This window comes from Leptodactylus fuscus, chromosome 1 (assembly GCF_031893055.1).
Source record: "Leptodactylus fuscus isolate aLepFus1 chromosome 1, aLepFus1.hap2, whole genome shotgun sequence".
In the NCBI taxonomy this organism is placed as follows: Eukaryota; Metazoa; Chordata; class Amphibia; order Anura; family Leptodactylidae; genus Leptodactylus; species Leptodactylus fuscus.
The window spans coordinates 56,747,054-56,765,171 of record NC_134265.1 but is presented as its reverse complement, the minus strand read 5'-3'; the positions used below and the strand labels follow the sequence as shown (position 1 = coordinate 56,765,171).

The 18,118-nt window shown below is 42.7% G+C and overlaps 1 protein-coding gene across 1 annotated transcript in view; it reads right to left on the bottom strand.

Annotated features, from left to right (window-relative positions):
- Nucleotides 1-3,426: 3,426 nt before the first annotated feature.
- The window catches only part of RAD17 (RAD17 checkpoint clamp loader component), a 31,103-nt gene continuing 16,411 nt past the window's right edge, over nt 3,427-18,118 (bottom strand). The window contains exons 13-17 of the mRNA XM_075270969.1: nt 17,509-17,655; nt 17,092-17,238; nt 6,239-6,359; nt 5,304-5,361; nt 3,427-3,991 (exon numbers count right to left, since the gene is read on the bottom strand). Coding sequence (XP_075127070.1) covers nt 3,727-3,991; nt 5,304-5,361; nt 6,239-6,359; nt 17,092-17,238; nt 17,509-17,655 — 738 coding nt within the window. The 3' untranslated portion in view covers nt 3,427-3,726. The remainder of the gene's footprint in view (nt 3,992-5,303; nt 5,362-6,238; nt 6,360-17,091; nt 17,239-17,508; nt 17,656-18,118) is intronic.

Sequence of the window (18,118 nt, the reverse complement as noted above, 5' to 3'; positions counted from 1 at the left end):
GGAGGAAATGGAGAGTGACCTTTCCGGTGGGGGCAGCGAAGTCATGCCAAGTAACACTCTGGCACACATGGCTGACTTCATGTTGGGGTGCTTTTCAAGTGACAAGTGCATAGTCAAAATAATGGAAAGCAACCAATACTGGATATTTGCAATCCTTGACCCCCAGTATAAAAATAACATCTCGTCTTTTATTCCGGTAGAGGGGAGGGCCAATCGCATTAATGACTGCCACAAGCAATTGGTGCAGAACGTGATGGAGATGTTCCCATCAAGTGTCGGTGGCGGCAGAGAGGACAGTTCCTCCATGAGGCGAACAAGTGCCGTTCGGTCCACACCCACAAGGGGTACACTGTCTAAGCTCTGGGACACATTAATGGCACCCCCTAGCCAAACTCCCGCCACTGAGGGGTCTAGTGTCACCAGGCGGGAAAAGTATAGGCGCATGTTGCGGGAATACCTGTCTGACCACAGCCCTGTCCTCTCCGATCCCTCTGCGCCCTACACGTATTGGGTGTCAAAGTTGGACCTGTAGCTTGAACTTGCCCTATACGCCTTGGAGGTGCTGTCCTGTCCTGCCGCCAGCGTGATATCTGAAAGGGTTTTCAACGCAGCCGGCTGTCAGCTGAGAGTGCCGACCGGCTAACTTTCATCAAAATGAACAGCCACTGGATAGACCCATCAATTTCGTGCCCACCAGTGTCAAGCACCCCAACATGAATTGTCATGTCTACACTTAACCTCTACAATTCCTCCTCATATTCCTCCACCATCTGCGTTGCACAATTCTGATCCTTCTAGGCTCAATCCACCCTGATTTCCCCAAACTCTGCTGGTTAGAGGCTGAATCCACCCTGATTTCCCCAAACACTGCTGGTTAGAGCCTCAACTCACTCCAAGGGCCTAAAACTCTGCTGGTAAGAGGCTGAAGTCACCTAATGGGCCTCAATCTCTGCTGGTAACTCAGCTTATGGGCCTCTAACTTAATTTGGAAGGGTCCATGTTAAGGGCCAGAAAAGTGAATTTTGTAAGGTCTTACCAAATCTCTCTCACACACACACACACACACACACACCCACAATGACAGTTAAGGGTGGGTACTGTTGGATTTCCCATTGCCTATTCCATCTGTGGTTGTCACGGGAAATGTGATTTAAAGGGGTGCTTGTTAAGGTTTCATTAGAGTAGAAATTGGGTTTTCTGTCCATCCAATTGGGGAGGAAAAAAGGTTTTCAGGTATTTTTTCCCACTTTCATAGGGGTTCTACTGAGTTTGGAAAGTGTCTAGTTGATAGGCTGTGATAGTGGGGTAATACAGGGACTTTGCCGTGTTAGATGCCCGCAGGGGCATGCTTCCCCTGCTGTCCCAGTTGCATTCCCGAGGTGTTGTCATCATTTGCTAAGGTGTCATAGTGGACTTGGTGACCCTCCTGTAATAACTTGCTTATCTACTGTCTGTAGATACAGTAGATGAGCAGGACCGGATCACAGTGAATAGAGATGGAGGTTCTCTTCACAGAATCCACACTGGTGTGGTAATAGATGGGATATTATTAAGACAGTAGCTTTACCATGTTGTTTTTCTTCTCTTGCGTTGTATCTGCTTGGCATTTCTATTCCAGTGTTCCTGGATCTCCTATATTATGCTTAGACTAATAGCATCGCTTCTGCCGCTGCTGGCTTCATGCAGGGCAGGAGCATAGCGATGTTGCAGGCATCCGCCTCTCTATTACAGCGGATGCCGGGTCTGTATTCACATATGCAAAGCCAAGCGGCGAGATGCCGCTGGCCCTGCGTGCACGCTCATAGACCAGTCTAGCCTTCACAATGCGAATACAGACCCGGCATCCGCTGTAATAGAGAGAGGCGGATTCCGGGTCTGTATTCGCATTGTGAAGGCTAGACTGGTCTATGAGCGCGCACACAGGGCCAGCAGCATCTCGCCGCTTGGCTTTGCATAGATAACCCCACCCACCAATGACGCAACAAAGCCGGAAGAAAGAAGAATTTACAGCAACGAAGACTGGTGAGTATGCGACGTGGGACAACCCCTTTAAATGTAAAATATGTATGGGGGGCATTAATGGGGAATTATACTGTGAGTGGTCAGAGGTATACTAAGGAGCACAGTGAGGAGGCACAATAATGGGGCATTATTCTGTGTGGGGACAAAGTATCATGCCTTGTTAGTCACCCCTGCAAATTGTAATGCCTTGTTAGTTGTCCCCCGCCTAATCCTAATTTTTCTCATTTAAACCTGGGGTGCATCTTAGGCCAAGTTCAGACAGGGTTTTTGGTCAGGATTTTGAGGCGGAATCCACCTCAAAATACTGATCAAAAAAACGGCTCCCAATGAAATCAATGGGAGCTGGTCATCTCTTTTTTTCCCCGCGAGCGGTCTGTTCTAGCTCCTGGAAAAAAGAAGGGACATGCTCATAGTTCAGGTGGATGCTGTGGCTGGTTTAGTCTTGGACGTCCACCTGAAGACACTCCCTCCCGACTAAGGCCCATTCATTTGGGCCTAACCCAGAGCGGATTAATGTGACTGGATGCCGATGCAGTGCTCAAATTCCAGACCAAAAAACTCTGTCTGACCTCAGCCTAATAGTCATACGCATCTTTTTGTCCTGGACCTTTACTTGATGGGACAGCCTGGTCAACAGACCTATACTAAAAGTAGTTGAGCATCCACAACTCTATTGGCCTCGACAACCTATACTGCTTCATGGACCATCATGGTAAAAGCTGATTACAATGTATGGTTTTGGAGTAGAAATTTGTAAAAAAATAAAAAATAAATAAATGATGCATTTTTCCTTCACTTGTAATGACTAAGGGACAATAAAAACTGATACTGATTAGAGATGAGTGAGTACTGTTTGGATCAGCCGATCCGAACAGCACGCACGCATTGAAATGAATGGATGCACCTGGTACTTCCCCTTTGACGCCGGCCGGCCGCTTAACCCCCCGCGTGCCGGCTACGTCCATTCATTTCAATGCGTGCGTGCTGTTCGGATCGGCTGATCCGAACAGTACTCGCTCATCTCTAATACTGATGCATCTGATATGTGAATGTTTCCTTACTTGGGCTTTTTTCAGCTATTTGTTTACAATTATACAGTTACTCCTGGCAGAATGGCAGGATAATCTCAGTGCAGGGGAGGGTCAGACTGCTTCTTACTGTAGGCACACACAGACTGAGAGAGAAATGTAGCATATTAGCAGCAGAAACCCCAATATGGCATCATATATGAAGGCATATACAGTCGTAGAACAGACTGCCCAGAAAGACCCTGCACATATTTCAACTTTTCATGAAAATTTAAGTGTCTGAACTCACTAAAATCTCATATATTTCTCTTTGAGAAGATTGACGGAAACCAGCTAAATAAAACATATTAGGAAAATGACAATCCTTTTATTTCCATAAATAGTTTAGCACAGAACTTTACATAAACTACACTTCACATTCTTGGTATGTGGCAGTAAACTTGTGTACGGGTCTGTAATGTCACAGCAGAGGCACAAGTGTGAGCAGGCACCTTGGAAACAGGTCAAGTGTATTGACTTGTGGAATAGTTTTCCTTTTCTGAGAGCTATACATTAAATGGATGAAGTCCGGAATGGCTGGAATATTTACATGGCAAAGTTGCATGAAAATACTTTAACTCCGTTCTCGCAGAATGCACAGATAGCAGCCATATGCAAGTCCTAGACATGGCGGGTATCAGTCACTGTCAAACTCCTCTATCTTTAGCTCATCATCTTCCATTATTGCCTGAGCTATGACAGGTTGAGGTTGACTGGCTGGAAGATCGAGTTCTCCTCCTTGGCTGGAAGGTTGCACTGAGCCCCCTGACCCTTCCAGAGTCTTAGGTCCACCTTCACAAGTCCTTTCTTTTGTAACCTGTCCTTGAGCTGGGTCTTCTTCGTCACCACTATCAACATCTGGTAGTCCTGGGTCCTTGTCAGTGAGGGCTTCTAGTCGCATCCTAGACCAACATTGAACAACATGGTAATAGAGGAAAAATACGAAACATTGAAGAAGATAGCTACTACGCTGCTTGACTATACTCCAAAATCTCTTTTAGATAGATATGAGTTACCAATTACGTGACCAACCAGGGGTCCCCACACTACACCTGATCAAAGTGAATCTGCCTGGTGAGTGACTGACGATGCTATATATACCCATGTGGTGGTAATGGAGATAGCGCTCATTCAAGCACACAACTCTATGATATCTATGGCCATCTGTTAAGAGACCGTTCCAGGTGAAAAGGAAAAGAGTAGGGGCAGAGGAGTCAATGTATAAATTCTCTAATAAGTTTTCAAGCCCTGCTCTCGGCATAACAGAGCGGGCCATATTTATTTAGGTCAGGGCACCAGTCTTCTAATAATAGAAAGTAGAGCACAATGGCTCAGTTTGGGAAGCGTGGGGACTGTTTACTTACACCTAAAAGCTACCATATACCGTAAATATAGTAAGTCTATCACCCATTACTTGTGTAATTTTATAGAGGAGAACCAGATTAAGGCTGGGAACACACATAGCAAGTTTGCTGCAGGTTAGCAACTATAATTACGCCAGTGGCTAACCCGCTATAAACTACACTAGCAGTGTATTGGACCAAGCACACACCACAGAGAAAACCTGACGTGCAAAGTGTCTCGTGCTACAATTTGTGGGCCTACAGCTGTTTTATTTCTTGCTGCACATTAAACACCATTGCAACACAACGGCTGAAAAAAAGGAAGTTCTGTAGGAGTAAACCCTGCAGCTAAAACCAGACTGTTTCGGCTGCTATTTGCCACAAGGCTTCTGCAGCGGACCAGCTGTGTATGGCCTTATATATTGACGGCCTATTCTTATACCACCACGTCCACTGATCAGTTGATTGAAGGGTTTGCAGCAATTGGGTCACCTCTTAATGGCCTGAATATGTTAAGAATAAGCCATTCATATAAAAGTCCTGGAGTACCCCTTTATTCTCCATTACAGCTATGGCATAAGACAACGACAAACAACAGATTCCCCGAATAATACATTCTCTCTAATTTCCTAATAAGAGTCTTTTCAGCCGTATTCAGATTTGCTGTGGCTTTGTGGTACAGATTTTACCATGATTATACACTACATGTGAATGGGGTATTTATAACTCTCTCATATTTAGCTTTATCTAATCATGGAGGCCTGGTGTAAAAAAAAACCCCAAAAAACTAAAACTAAATGCCCAAACTAATATGGCAGAACTGGTATGTTAGCCACACTGACATTACATAGCTGAAAAAGCTTTGTTATACCTTCCAAAGTGTCTCTTCAAAGGAAGTCTGCCAACATCCTGGATAAAGGCAATCTGTGCTGCAGGGGGGAGAGAAAATTACAAGGAAGGGTTTACAATTTGTGACTATTGATGTTCCTGTCCTAGACATATGTGGCTGTTTATGTGAAAAGGGCCCACATTGTCGATATGGAGTTCTTGGTATCATTGTAACGGTTATGGTGTAACATTGTCCGAAACAGCAAAAAAATTTTTATTGAAAGCACAATTGACATATTTTTAAATAAAATTTTTGCATAAAACAAAATTGTGATTTTTTTACCCAAATATGTTTTGGACTATTTTCTCTATAATTAGTATCGACGATCTGGGCCCTTTTCACGTAAACAGCCACATATATTCAGGACCAGCATATACAAATACACAACAACTTTATTGATTTCCCCTTTAATTCAATAATTACGAAAATCAATGAACCCAATAGAAGGGAAAAAGTTGGGAGGGGACGTGTAGCAAGGATGGGCAAGGGCCAGAGGAAACCTCTCAGATCCTCCGAGCCTCAATGTAGGCTATATGCCTCCCACTTTTTTTTTGTACAATTTTTGAATAAAACAGATCACAAAGTGGAAATAGTTGTGAAATTGTGCATAATTTTGCATAAAATGAGCATTCTGGGTTGTTTTCTGAACATTTCCAGCCCCAACTTAAAATGGTCTCACAAATAGAAATGCAAATGTTGTCCGGTCTATTTAAGATCTGTATCTCAATGGATTTCAGTACAGAAAATGGAAAAAAAAAAAAAAAAATATACCATTTTTGAATGGAACCAAATGAAAAGATTACTCAGTTTTACATTAGATTAAAATAACATTTAGAGGATTTGCTTACTTTTAATTTTATTTGTAATGTTTTGTCTATTGAAGAAAAAAAAACTCCTGATACAAGTGTATCGTTTACCTTGGTTTCTTAGAGGGTTTGTGAGCTTTGCCAGGTACGGCACCACCTGGGTCTGAAGGCACACGGGAGAGGAACAGAAACTTGAGAACAGTTCTCTTGCAGCAAGTGTATTTTCCTGATACTGTAAGAAAATAAAGGGAAAGGAATGCTGAGATACCAGAGATAGTCACCTGTGCAAATGTTTGCCAAAAGAGGAAGTAAAAGGTATGCCATATAGCATCAGATTACACTGGTGGAAATACAATCTGAACAAACACTTCACACTGGCATCTCTCCTGATCCTCAGCCAAGTATGCCTGTGTTCTGAATGGGGAGGAGCGGAGCAAGTTACACGCAGATATATTTTTGGCAATTGCTTACGTTCCTTGAGAGCAAAACAATCAGACATAATAAAATCCTTCTCTCTACCAACATCTAACTTTGATAGGAACTTTAAAGGGGTTGTCTGGGATAAATGGAAATCCCTACACTAATCTAAACACCCTCCCCCTACTACTTTCTAAATAACATACAGTAAGTCATCAAAAATGTATATTTACCCATTTTCTGATTAACCGTCGAGGATCCGTTTCCAGAAATGTATCATCACTACTACTCCCCCCATCCACTCCATTATACCTACTTTCCAGGCTTCTTCCTGCAGGACGGCCCCTCCTTGTTTTCTGACTGCCGTGCTTCTCCCAGCACTGCTCTGCTGCCAATAATCCACCTCTACTGTGCAGCTCCCACTGAGTCACACAAAGCAGTGATGGGAATTAAAAAAGAGGGGTCGACCCACAGGAAGAAGCTTGGAAGTAAGGAAGGATGAAAGGTAAGTACATAATGGGGTCAGGGGTGGTCCTGAGTAGATGGGGAAGGGCTAGCAGTGGGCGGGATAGCTAGAGAAACAGGTGTATGGGAGGGAGATGGGGGGGAGGGGTTAGTGTGGAAGTTACATAGCAGGAAGCTGAACCTTGTAAACAAATGCAGGAGATACCAGAAGCTTCCAGAGATACCCAGAAATCACTCAAAACACTGCTAAACATACTTGGGAGCATTTACTAATCGATAGCACTCACATTTTTTAAAAAAATTGCCCGGAAAACCCCTTTAGGCTGAGGCCCCACGTTGTGGAAACGCAGCTTTTTTTTTTGCAGATTTTGTTGCGGTTTTTTTGAACCAAAGCCAAGAGGGGCTACAAAAGGAATGGGAAATATATAAAAAGTTCTTGTACTTCTCTATTCTGTTCAATCCACTCCTGACTTTGGCTCAAAAAAACGCAATAAAATCTGCAACAAAAAAAGCTGCGTTTCCGCAACGTGGGGCCTTAGCCTTAAGAAGTTATTCAAGCTTCATTTTCCCAGTATAAGAATAACATTACTGCCTTGACAAAGTAGGAAAAAAGCTGCCAGTAGAAAATGGTCAACACACAAATTCTAACTAGCATAAAATATAACTTTTATTTTGATCAGCTAAAAATAATATAGCCAGGGCTATTAAAACAAACAAATAACAAACACACCAGCAGGCGTGATTAGGACAACTCCCAATACACTCTTTCAGTATGTGTCCCCACAGACTGCTGGCGCAATTATATTGATTTAAATGAGCATCCAGGGAATAGTAAACTAACTCTCTGGCACATGCTAGTAAACACCACTTTATAGGTTCAAGAATAAGAGGTTGTTACTCTAGCTGCTGCCGTAGCTGTATAGGATAATCATCCCCCCATTACCCTGCTCTGATATCTTGCATAGAGCCCTGGAGCCTATTGACACTCATGCACACTTACACACATGCCACCCTATGTAAGCTAGGTGCGGCTTTTTTACAGATTAAGTGTGCATACCAAATGCTGGTCTTAGTAATTTACTGACATTTATGCTCTTTCACTATGTCCCTGCCTGTTCAAAATAAACTACAGGTATCCAGGTTTAAGATGCGCATAATAAAATCTCTCAACGCGTTTCAAAGTTAAACTTATCATCAGGAGAGGATGTAACAATCAAAAAAATAATAAAGATGTAGTTGCGGTTAAAACCGCATTTCCCGGTCCCTGATGGTGGGAGCCGGTACGGAGTGTCTGACGCTGACTGCTGCAGCGCTGGGGTTTAAATAGAGCCCAGACTGCTTCTAAGGATACGCCCCCTCGACATCATTCGGGTCTCCGCCAATCAGATTGCAGAGTCTCCGTGCGGAGGATAGCTCCTCCTTCTGTGGGCGTATGTTTGCCTCCGAAGCGTCCAAAATAAACAGCGCTGTTACTGTCTATGGAAGAGGAACCCGAAGGTAGGTATATATCATATCTGACAGATATTGGGAATGAATCACTCCACACCAAAACTCTTTATTGCCATTAATACGCAAACACACAACTCCCTGCATTTATTGGCAGGTGAAAAAGATCGTGTAGCATATAGATAGGTCTGAAAAGTGGGCAATACCCTGCGTTTATTGACGGGTAAAAATACCCGCCTAGCATACATATTCATTTAGCGGAAGTTCAAAAGGAACCATGATAGGGGGACATTTCTGAGAATCAGTCCCATCATCACTTCAGTACACTATCGATGCGAATAAAAAATAAAAAATGTTTAATCTAATCATTTACAAGATTACTGCTACGGTAAAAGGACTTAATATGGAGTTAACCCTATCCCTACCATAGTGTACTAAGAGGAGCTATAGTGAAAGGACTTAATATGGAGTTAACCCTATCCTTACCATAGTGTACTAAGAGGAGCTATAGTGAAAGGACTTAATATGGAGTTAACCCTATCCTTACCATAGTGTACTAAGAGGGACAAGTGCCTCAAGACATGCCTTTCCCTCATTGTTCCTATTTCCTGGGTTTTTATAGGTTAGAGAAGATATCAAAATTAGTGGAGTATATCCAGCCCTACTGTCTATTTAGTCTCAAATAAATGGGGCAAAGGAAATTTGATCGTTAAGACCTTTTGGTCTTACACATTGGAATTTAAAGATCCACCTCGCCTCGTGTTGTAACAAAAGGCGATCCCAGTCACCTCCCCTTGTGGGTTCGGGTACATGTTCAATACCCTGAAACTTCAAAGTTTCAGGGTTGCCACCATGATACTGCCACACGTGGTTCGATAAAGTTTTATCCTCTTTCCTGTTGATATAACCAATATGTTCCAACACTCTCTTTTTGAACTCACGTCGGGTCTTTCCGACATAGTTGAGTGGACACGGACATGTGACACAGTAGATCACTCCTGCCGTCCGGCAGTTGATAAATTGTCTCGTATCATAATGGATGTTAGTCGTTACGCACAGTACTTGATTCCCTTTCTGTATGTGTTCACATGCCTTACATGTACCACACTTGAATGTGCCGTGTGGAATACTGCGATTTAACCACGTTTTCTCAGGTGCAGCAGGTCTAAGATGGCTATGTATCAATAGGTCACGTAGGTTCCTGCCTCTCCTGTACGTGACACTAGGTCTTTCACTCACAAGGGGTCTAACCTCTGAATCCATTGTGAGAATGTCCCAATATGATCTTAAGATATCCAGTACATTCTTATATCCCCGGTCATAATTGCCTATTAATCTGACAATTTTATTGTCACTAATCGAACGTTGCTTTGGTGTAAGTAGTTCTGTTCTATCTCTACTCTTTGCATCTTTTCTTGCTTTGAGTAGTAATGGGTTAGGGTAACCTCGTTGCCTAAATCTGGCTCCTAATTCTTCTGATTTTTCTTCAAAGTCCTCCAAGTCCGAACAATTCCTGCGAACGCGCAGAAACTGTCCCTTGGGTATGCCTCTCCTCAGGGGTGCTGGGTGATAACTATCCCACCTGAGGAGAGAATTGGTCGCTGTATCTTTACGAAATAGGTTGGTTTTCAACTTGCCAGATTCGTCGACTGTGACAGTGATGTCTAGAAAGGTGATGGTGACCGGGTCTATAGTCGAGGTGAATCTCATGTTGATGTCATTATCATTCAACTTTTCCACAAAAGTGTTAAAGCTCTCCACTGTACCTGTCCACAGAATCAGCACGTCATCAATATAACGTAGCCAGAGCGAGATATATGGAGTCCATTGTTCGTGCTCTTCTGTAAAGACGAGGCGCTCCTCCCACCAGCCCAAAAATAAATTAGCATAAGTCGGGGCTGCAGAGCTCCCCATAGCGGTCCCCCGCTGCTGGTGGAAGAAGCGCCCGTCAAACGTAAAGTAGTTTCTAGTCAGCACGAATTCTAGGAGCTCCAAAATAAACTCGCCATGGTCTGTTAGCTGAGTTCTCCTACTCTGTAGGAAGTATCTAATCGCCGCACACCCCTTGTCATGCGGGATCGAACTATATAATGCTTCAACGTCTAGAGATGCTAGAAACGAACCTGGTGGAAGATGGACGTCCTGTAATTGTCTCAGGACGTCCATCGTGTCTCGGGCATAGGAGGAAAGAGATGACACGAAAGGGCGAAGCACCCTATCTAAATAGATGCCCGCCCCCTGCGTCAGTCCCCCTATGCCCGAGACAATGGGTCTTCCTTTAAGGGGAGATACCCCTTTGTGGAGCTTCGGAAGGCTGTAGAAAGTAGACCTATCTATATGCTACACGATCTTTTTCACCTGCCAATAAATGCAGGGAGTTGTGTGTTTGCGTATTAATGGCAATAAAGAGTTTTGGTGTGGAGTGATTCATTCCCAATATCTGTCAGATATGATATATACCTACCTTCGGGTTCCTCTTCCATAGACAGTAACAGCGCTGTTTATTTTGGACGCTTCGGAGGCAAACATACGCCCACAGAAGGAGGAGCTATCCTCCGCACGGAGACTCTGCAATCTGATTGGCGGAGACCCGAATGATGTCGAGGGGGCGTATCCTTAGAAGCAGTCTGGGCTCTATTTAAACCCCAGCGCTGCAGCAGTCAGCGTCAGACACTCCGTACCGGCTCCCACCATCAGGGACCGGGAAATGCGGTTTTAACCGCAACTACATCTTTATTATTTTTTTGATTGTTACATCCTCTCCTGATGATAAGTTTAACTTTGAAACGCGTTGAGAGATTTTATTATGCGCATCTTAAACCTGGATACCTGTAGTTTATTTTGAACAGGCAGGGACATAGTGAAAGAGCATAAATGTCAGTAAATTACTAAGACCAGCATTTGGTATGCACACTTAATCTGTAAAAAAGCCGCACCTAGCTTACATAGGGTGGCATGTGTGTAAGTGTGCATGAGTGTCAATAGGCTCCAGGGCTCTATGCAAGATATCAGAGCAGGGTAATGGGGGGATGATTATCCTATACAGCTACGGCAGCAGCTAGAGTAACAACCTCTTATTCTTGAACCTATAAAGTGGTGTTTACTAGCATGTGCCAGAGAGTTAGTTTACTATTCCCTGGATGCTCATTTAAATCAATATAATTGCGCCAGCAGTCTGTGGGGACACATACTGAAAGAGTGTATTGGGAGTTGTCCTAATCACACCTGCTGGTGTGTTTGTTATTTGTTTGTTTTAATAGCCCTGGCTATATTATTTTTAGCTGATCAAAATAAAAGTTATATTTTATGCTAGTTAGAATTTGTGTGTTTAAAGGTAGCATTTTGTGCCCCTCTTTGTCAAATAAAATTTAGCTAGTATCCCCTTAGTTGGGATAGGAGGCAGTCTAACAAGAACCAGATAATATCTGTTCATCATGTCTAGTTTTCTATCAGAGAATTTTGAAACCGATAAATGGTTAGAGGAAGCCAAAAGTGTTTTTTCCGAAAAGGAGTACGTTGGTAGTGAACTCCCCACATCCATGAAAGACACCTTTAAATTACTCACTAAGGCTTATAGAGATTACGTGAATTCATGGTGGGAGTTACAGGGCTTGAAAAATTACCTACAACATAAGATAGTCCCTAGGGGACTGAGAAATGGGATACTGCCTGCGAAAAGGATTAGATCACAACAATTAATGCAAAAGTGGGAAAAAGAGGTCACTGAATCTTCCCTAAGACTGATAGCGCTTTTAGTTGAGGAAGAGCAAGATAACCTTCAGAAGTTGTCATTAAACTTGAAGGAAGTGATTACTAAAGCTAAAACTTTCTCAGCAGAAGTAGATTTTAGTAAGAAAGAAAAAGATTTGCAATCTAATATAGAGAGATATACCAGTCAGATAAAATCAAGGAAACATTTTCAATTCCAGAGAGATTTGCTCGAGTTTAAAGAAAATAGAGCTTATGTGGGTTTAAATACCCGAAACCAAAGTGATATTTCTTCTAGCGAATTTGAAACATCAGATACTGAACGTAACCAACGTCCTCCCGGTGCTAGGAGCAGAAATAAGGGAAGATTCAGCAGGAACCAGTATCGTTCTAATAGTCCAGCCACTAGGACCTCTAGAAACCCACAGCAGAACAGTGAACAGGGGGGTTTTTTATCAAGGGGTCCCCCGATCACACAGTATTTTTTACGGGGTCGGGGAGAACCAAATCCACCTCAGAAATAATAAAGAGCAATCCCCTTTGTGAAACACTAAATAGAACTAACGAAATGCAGGTGGTTAATCTTTCAAGCCATGAATTAACATCGGAGGAACATAATGTACTCAAAAAAGGCCTGTCATTTGTGCCAACAGTGCAATTTGATTTATTTTCATGGGTAAAGGACATTTCATTATTCACACGAAAGCTAAAATGGATGAAATACATGAACGCAATTAATAAGAAAAAATGTGAGGAGTTGGGGATAGACCCTGAGGATTTTGAAAATCTTAAACTGTTGGAAGAACTATGGAGGGAGGGGAAGGGCATAGAGGAGACAAAGTCACTCACAAGCCTCCAACCAAAGAGTACTAGCGCACCCCCGGTCTTTGAAAATAGCTCCATTGAAATCTTTGAACAGTTGGTGATCAGGGACCTGACTAGGGTAGAAACATCTGACCTAATGAAAGGCAACAACCTGACACGTACAGAAATGATGGCTCTAAAGGATCTATCAAATAACGATAAAATTGTTATTAAACCGTCAGATAAAGGCGGGAACGTTATATTGATGGATAGAGATACATACGTAAAAATGTGTTTGTCACTGTTAGAAGATCAAGAGACTTATCGAGTCCTTGATAGCAACCCTACAAGTATTTTCAAAAGGGAATTAGACTCCATCCTCAAAAGGGCCCTTGAAATTGGCCTCATTGACAAAAAAGAACTGGCGTTCATGGAAAATAGAACTCCCACTGTGCCTACTTTCTACAGCCTTCCGAAGCTCCACAAAGGGGTATCTCCCCTTAAAGGAAGACCCATTGTCTCGGGCATAGGGGGACTGACGCAGGGGGCGGGCATCTATTTAGATAGGGTGCTTCGCCCTTTCGTGTCATCTCTTTCCTCCTATGCCCGAGACACGATGGACGTCCTGAGACAATTACAGGACGTCCATCTTCCACCAGGTTCGTTTCTAGCGTCTCTAGACGTTGAAGCATTATATAGTTCGATCCCGCATGACAAGGGGTGTGCGGCGATTAGATACTTCCTACAGAGTAGGAGAACTCAGCTAACAGACCATGGCGAGTTTATTTTGGAGCTCCTAGAATTCGTGCTGACTAGAAACTACTTTACGTTTGACGGGCGCTTCTTCCACCAGCAGCGGGGGACCGCTATGGGGAGCTCTGCAGCCCCGACTTATGCTAATTTATTTTTGGGCTGGTGGGAGGAGCGCCTCGTCTTTACAGAAGAGCACGAACAATGGACTCCATATATCTCGCTCTGGCTACGTTATATTGATGACGTGCTGATTCTGTGGACAGGTACAGTGGAGAGCTTTAACACTTTTGTGGAAAAGTTGAATGATAATGACATCAACATGAGATTCACCTCGACTATAGACCCGGTCACCATCACCTTTCTAGACATCACTGTCACAGTCGACGAATCTGGCAAGTTGAAAACCAACCTATTTCGTAAAGATACAGCGACCAATTCTCTCCTCAGGTGGGATAGTTATCACCCAGCACCCCTGAGGAGAGGCATACCCAAGGGACAGTTTCTGCGCGTTCGCAGGAATTGTTCGGACTTGGAGGACTTTGAAGAAAAATCAGAAGAATTAGGAGCCAGATTTAGGCAACGAGGTTACCCTAACCCATTACTACTCAAAGCAAGAAAAGATGCAAAGAGTAGAGATAGAACAGAACTACTTACACCAAAGCAACGTTCGATTAGTGACAATAAAATTGTCAGATTAATAGGCAATTATGACCGGGGATATAAGAATGTACTGGATATCTTAAGATCATATTGGGACATTCTCACAATGGATTCAGAGGTTAGACCCCTTGTGAGTGAAAGACCTAGTGTCACGTACAGGAGAGGCAGGAACCTACGTGACCTATTGATACATAGCCATCTTAGACCTGCTGCACCTGAGAAAACGTGGTTAAATCGCAGTATTCCACACGGCACATTCAAGTGTGGTACATGTAAGGCATGTGAACACATACAGAAAGGGAATCAAGTACTGTGCGTAACGACTAACATCCATTATGATACGAGACAATTTATCAACTGCCGGACGGCAGGAGTGATCTACTGTGTCACATGTCCGTGTCCACTCAACTATGTCGGAAAGACCCGACGTGAGTTCAAAAAGAGAGTGTTGGAACATATTGGTTATATCAACAGGAAAGAGGATAAAACTTTATCGAACCACGTGTGGCAGTATCATGGTGGCAACCCTGAAACTTTGAAGTTTCAGGGTATTGAACATGTACCCGAACCCACAAGGGGAGGTGACTGGGATCGCCTTTTGTTACAACACGAGGCGAGGTGGATCTTTAAATTCCAATGTGTAAGACCAAAAGGTCTTAACGATCAAATTTCCTTTGCCCCATTTATTTGAGACTAAATAGACAGTAGGGCTGGATATACTCCACTAATTTTGATATCTTCTCTAACCTATAAAAACCCAGGAAATAGGAACAATGAGGGAAAGGCATGTCTTGAGGCACTTGTCCCTCTTAGTACACTATGGTAAGGATAGGGTTAACTCCATATTAAGTCCTTTCACTATAGCTCCTCTTAGTACACTATGGTAAGGATAGGGTTAACTCCATATTAAGTCCTTTCACTATAGCTCCTCTTAGTACACTATGGTAGGGATAGGGTTAACTCCATATTAAGTCCTTTTACCGTAGCAGTAATCTTGTAAATGATTAGATTAAACATTTTTTATTTTTTATTCGCATCGATAGTGTACTGAAGTGATGATGGGACTGATTCTCAGAAATGTCCCCCTATCATGGTTCCTTTTGAACTTCCGCTAAATGAATATGTATGCTAGGCGGGTATTTTTACCCGTCAATAAACGCAGGGTATTGCCCACTTTTCAGACCTATCTATATGCTACACGATCTTTTTCACCTGCCAATAAATGCAGGGAGTTGTGTGTTTGCGTATTAATGGCAATAAAGAGTTTTGGTGTGGAGTGATTCATTCCCAATATCTGTCAGATATGATATATACCTACCTTCGGGTTCCTCTTCCATAGACAGTAACAGCGCTGTTTATTTTGGACGCTTCGGAGGCAAACATACGCCCACAGAAGGAGGAGCTATCCTCCGCACGGAGACTCTGCAATCTGATTGGCGGAGACCCGAATGATGTCGAGGGGGCGTATCCTTAGAAGCAGTCTGGGCTCTATTTAAACCCCAGCGCTGCAGCAGTCAGCGTCAGACACTCCGTACCGGCTCCCACCATCAGGGACCGGGAAATGCGGTTTTAACCGCAACTACATCTTTATTATTTTTTTGATTGTTACATCCTCTCCTGATGATAAGTTTAACTTTGAAACGCGTTGAGAGATTTTATTATGCGCATCTTAAACCTGGATACCTGTAGTTTATTTTGAACAGGCAGGGACATAGTGAAAGAGCATAAATGTCAGTAAATTACTAAGACCAGCATTTGGTATGCACACTTAATCTGTAAAAAAGCCGCACCTAGCTTACATAGGGTGGCATGTGTGTAAGTGTGCATGAGTGTCAATAGGCTCCAGGGCTCTATGCAAGATATCAGAGCAGGGTAATGGGGGGATGATTATCCTATACAGCTACGGCAGCAGCTAGAGTAACAACCTCTTATTCTTGAACCTATAAAGTGGTGTTTACTAGCATGTGCCAGAGAGTTAGTTTACTATTCCCTGGATGCTCATTTAAATCAATATAATTGCGCCAGCAGTCTGTGGGGACACATACTGAAAGAGTGTATTGGGAGTTGTCCTAATCACGCCTGCTGGTGTGTTTGTTATTTGTTTGTTTTAATAGCCCTGGCTATATTATTTTTAGCTGATCAAAATAAAAGTTATATTTTATGCTAGTTAGAATTTGTGTGTTTAAAGGTAGCATTTTGTGCCCCTCTTTGTCAAATAAAATAGTAGAAAATGGTGGCAGTCGTAAAATATCATTACGTACCTCCTCTCTTACTGGTGCTGTTAGACGTGTTCAGCTTATTTAGTGACTTTTTTTAAAAAAAATTTAAGGCACAGGCACCTAGGGGTATGGAAGTGATTTTATGGCATTAAAGTATACATTTTAATTGGAGGTATACAGCGGGAGTTATTTCCCAATTTATATGTGAAATGGAGGCGATGAGGATTTCCTCTGCTTCACAGCATGAAGTTAATGCCAAGAGCCCTGTATGTAGTGTGTGGCTCTGGCTAAGCTGTAGTACCAGACACTGTCACATGAGCTATATCACTGTCCAAACTGCAGTGAAGGGGATGCCATGATCAGTAGTCACTCTATTCTGCTGACTGGTGGGTCGATTGATAGATCAAGAATGTAAAGGCCTAAAAAAAATATTTTAAATGGAGTCTGTATAATATGAAAAATGTAAAAAAAAAAAAATCATATTTCACCTACCTTTTTATTCACAAGAAGCCATTGTGGCTTATGTAGAGGGCGAAAGCCAACTCCTGACTGACAACTGGCAAAAGCCCTGGAACTGTTGGCGTGTATGACTCCTCTGCATGCCACTGAGGAGCTATATACATTCAATGTGGATCTGAACTGCAGGGTGTAAACACATGAAATCAAATGTACAATCATACACGGACATACAAGGACCATACTACGCACACACGACGACTGTAACAAACTACCAATAGCATACTGTTCTAATAAAATTTTAAAAAAAGTAATTTTCTGGCACTCTTTTTAATGATATACAGAAACTATTTTTGTAATATTCAGAAATTATATCTCTATCTGTACGTAGGTAACCTGCAGGGGGATTTTCCAAGGTTTTAATGAGTACAATGCAGAAATAAAACCGCTTACATTCCAGTCACCAGAGAGAACATCGGCAGCACTGAGGTACTCGCTGGCTCGTACAACATCATCAATATCAGAAAAGAAATCTAAGAAGTTTTGGTGAAGATATAAATTAAATAATTCGCTTCGCATGTGAGACTTCTCTACAACGGCCTGTGGAAGAACATAAGAGAAACATAATAAATAAAATGAACACCAACATTACAAACACAACAACTAGACTGCCAACCAAAACCATCAGATGAGAAAAATCCCTTCATATCCACGTGTGAACAGCCTCATAACCATATGATTGCTGAATGATGCTAAACAAAAAATAGTCAATAACCATATAAAGAGGTTGCCATTAGAGATGAACGAACACTACCCGAAACAGCCGTTTCGAATAGAACGCTCCTATAGAAATGAATGGAAGCTGCGTCCATTCATTTGCATTGGAGCGTGCTATTCGAAACGGCTGTTTCGAATAGTGTTCGCTCATCTCTACTTGCCATTTATTTCCTATCCACAGGTTAGATGATAAATGTATGACCTCTGGGGGTCTGACCAAACCGATCACTGATTCTTTAAGTTCTATGGGACTGACAGAGCGCTACACTGAGCTATATCCATCAGT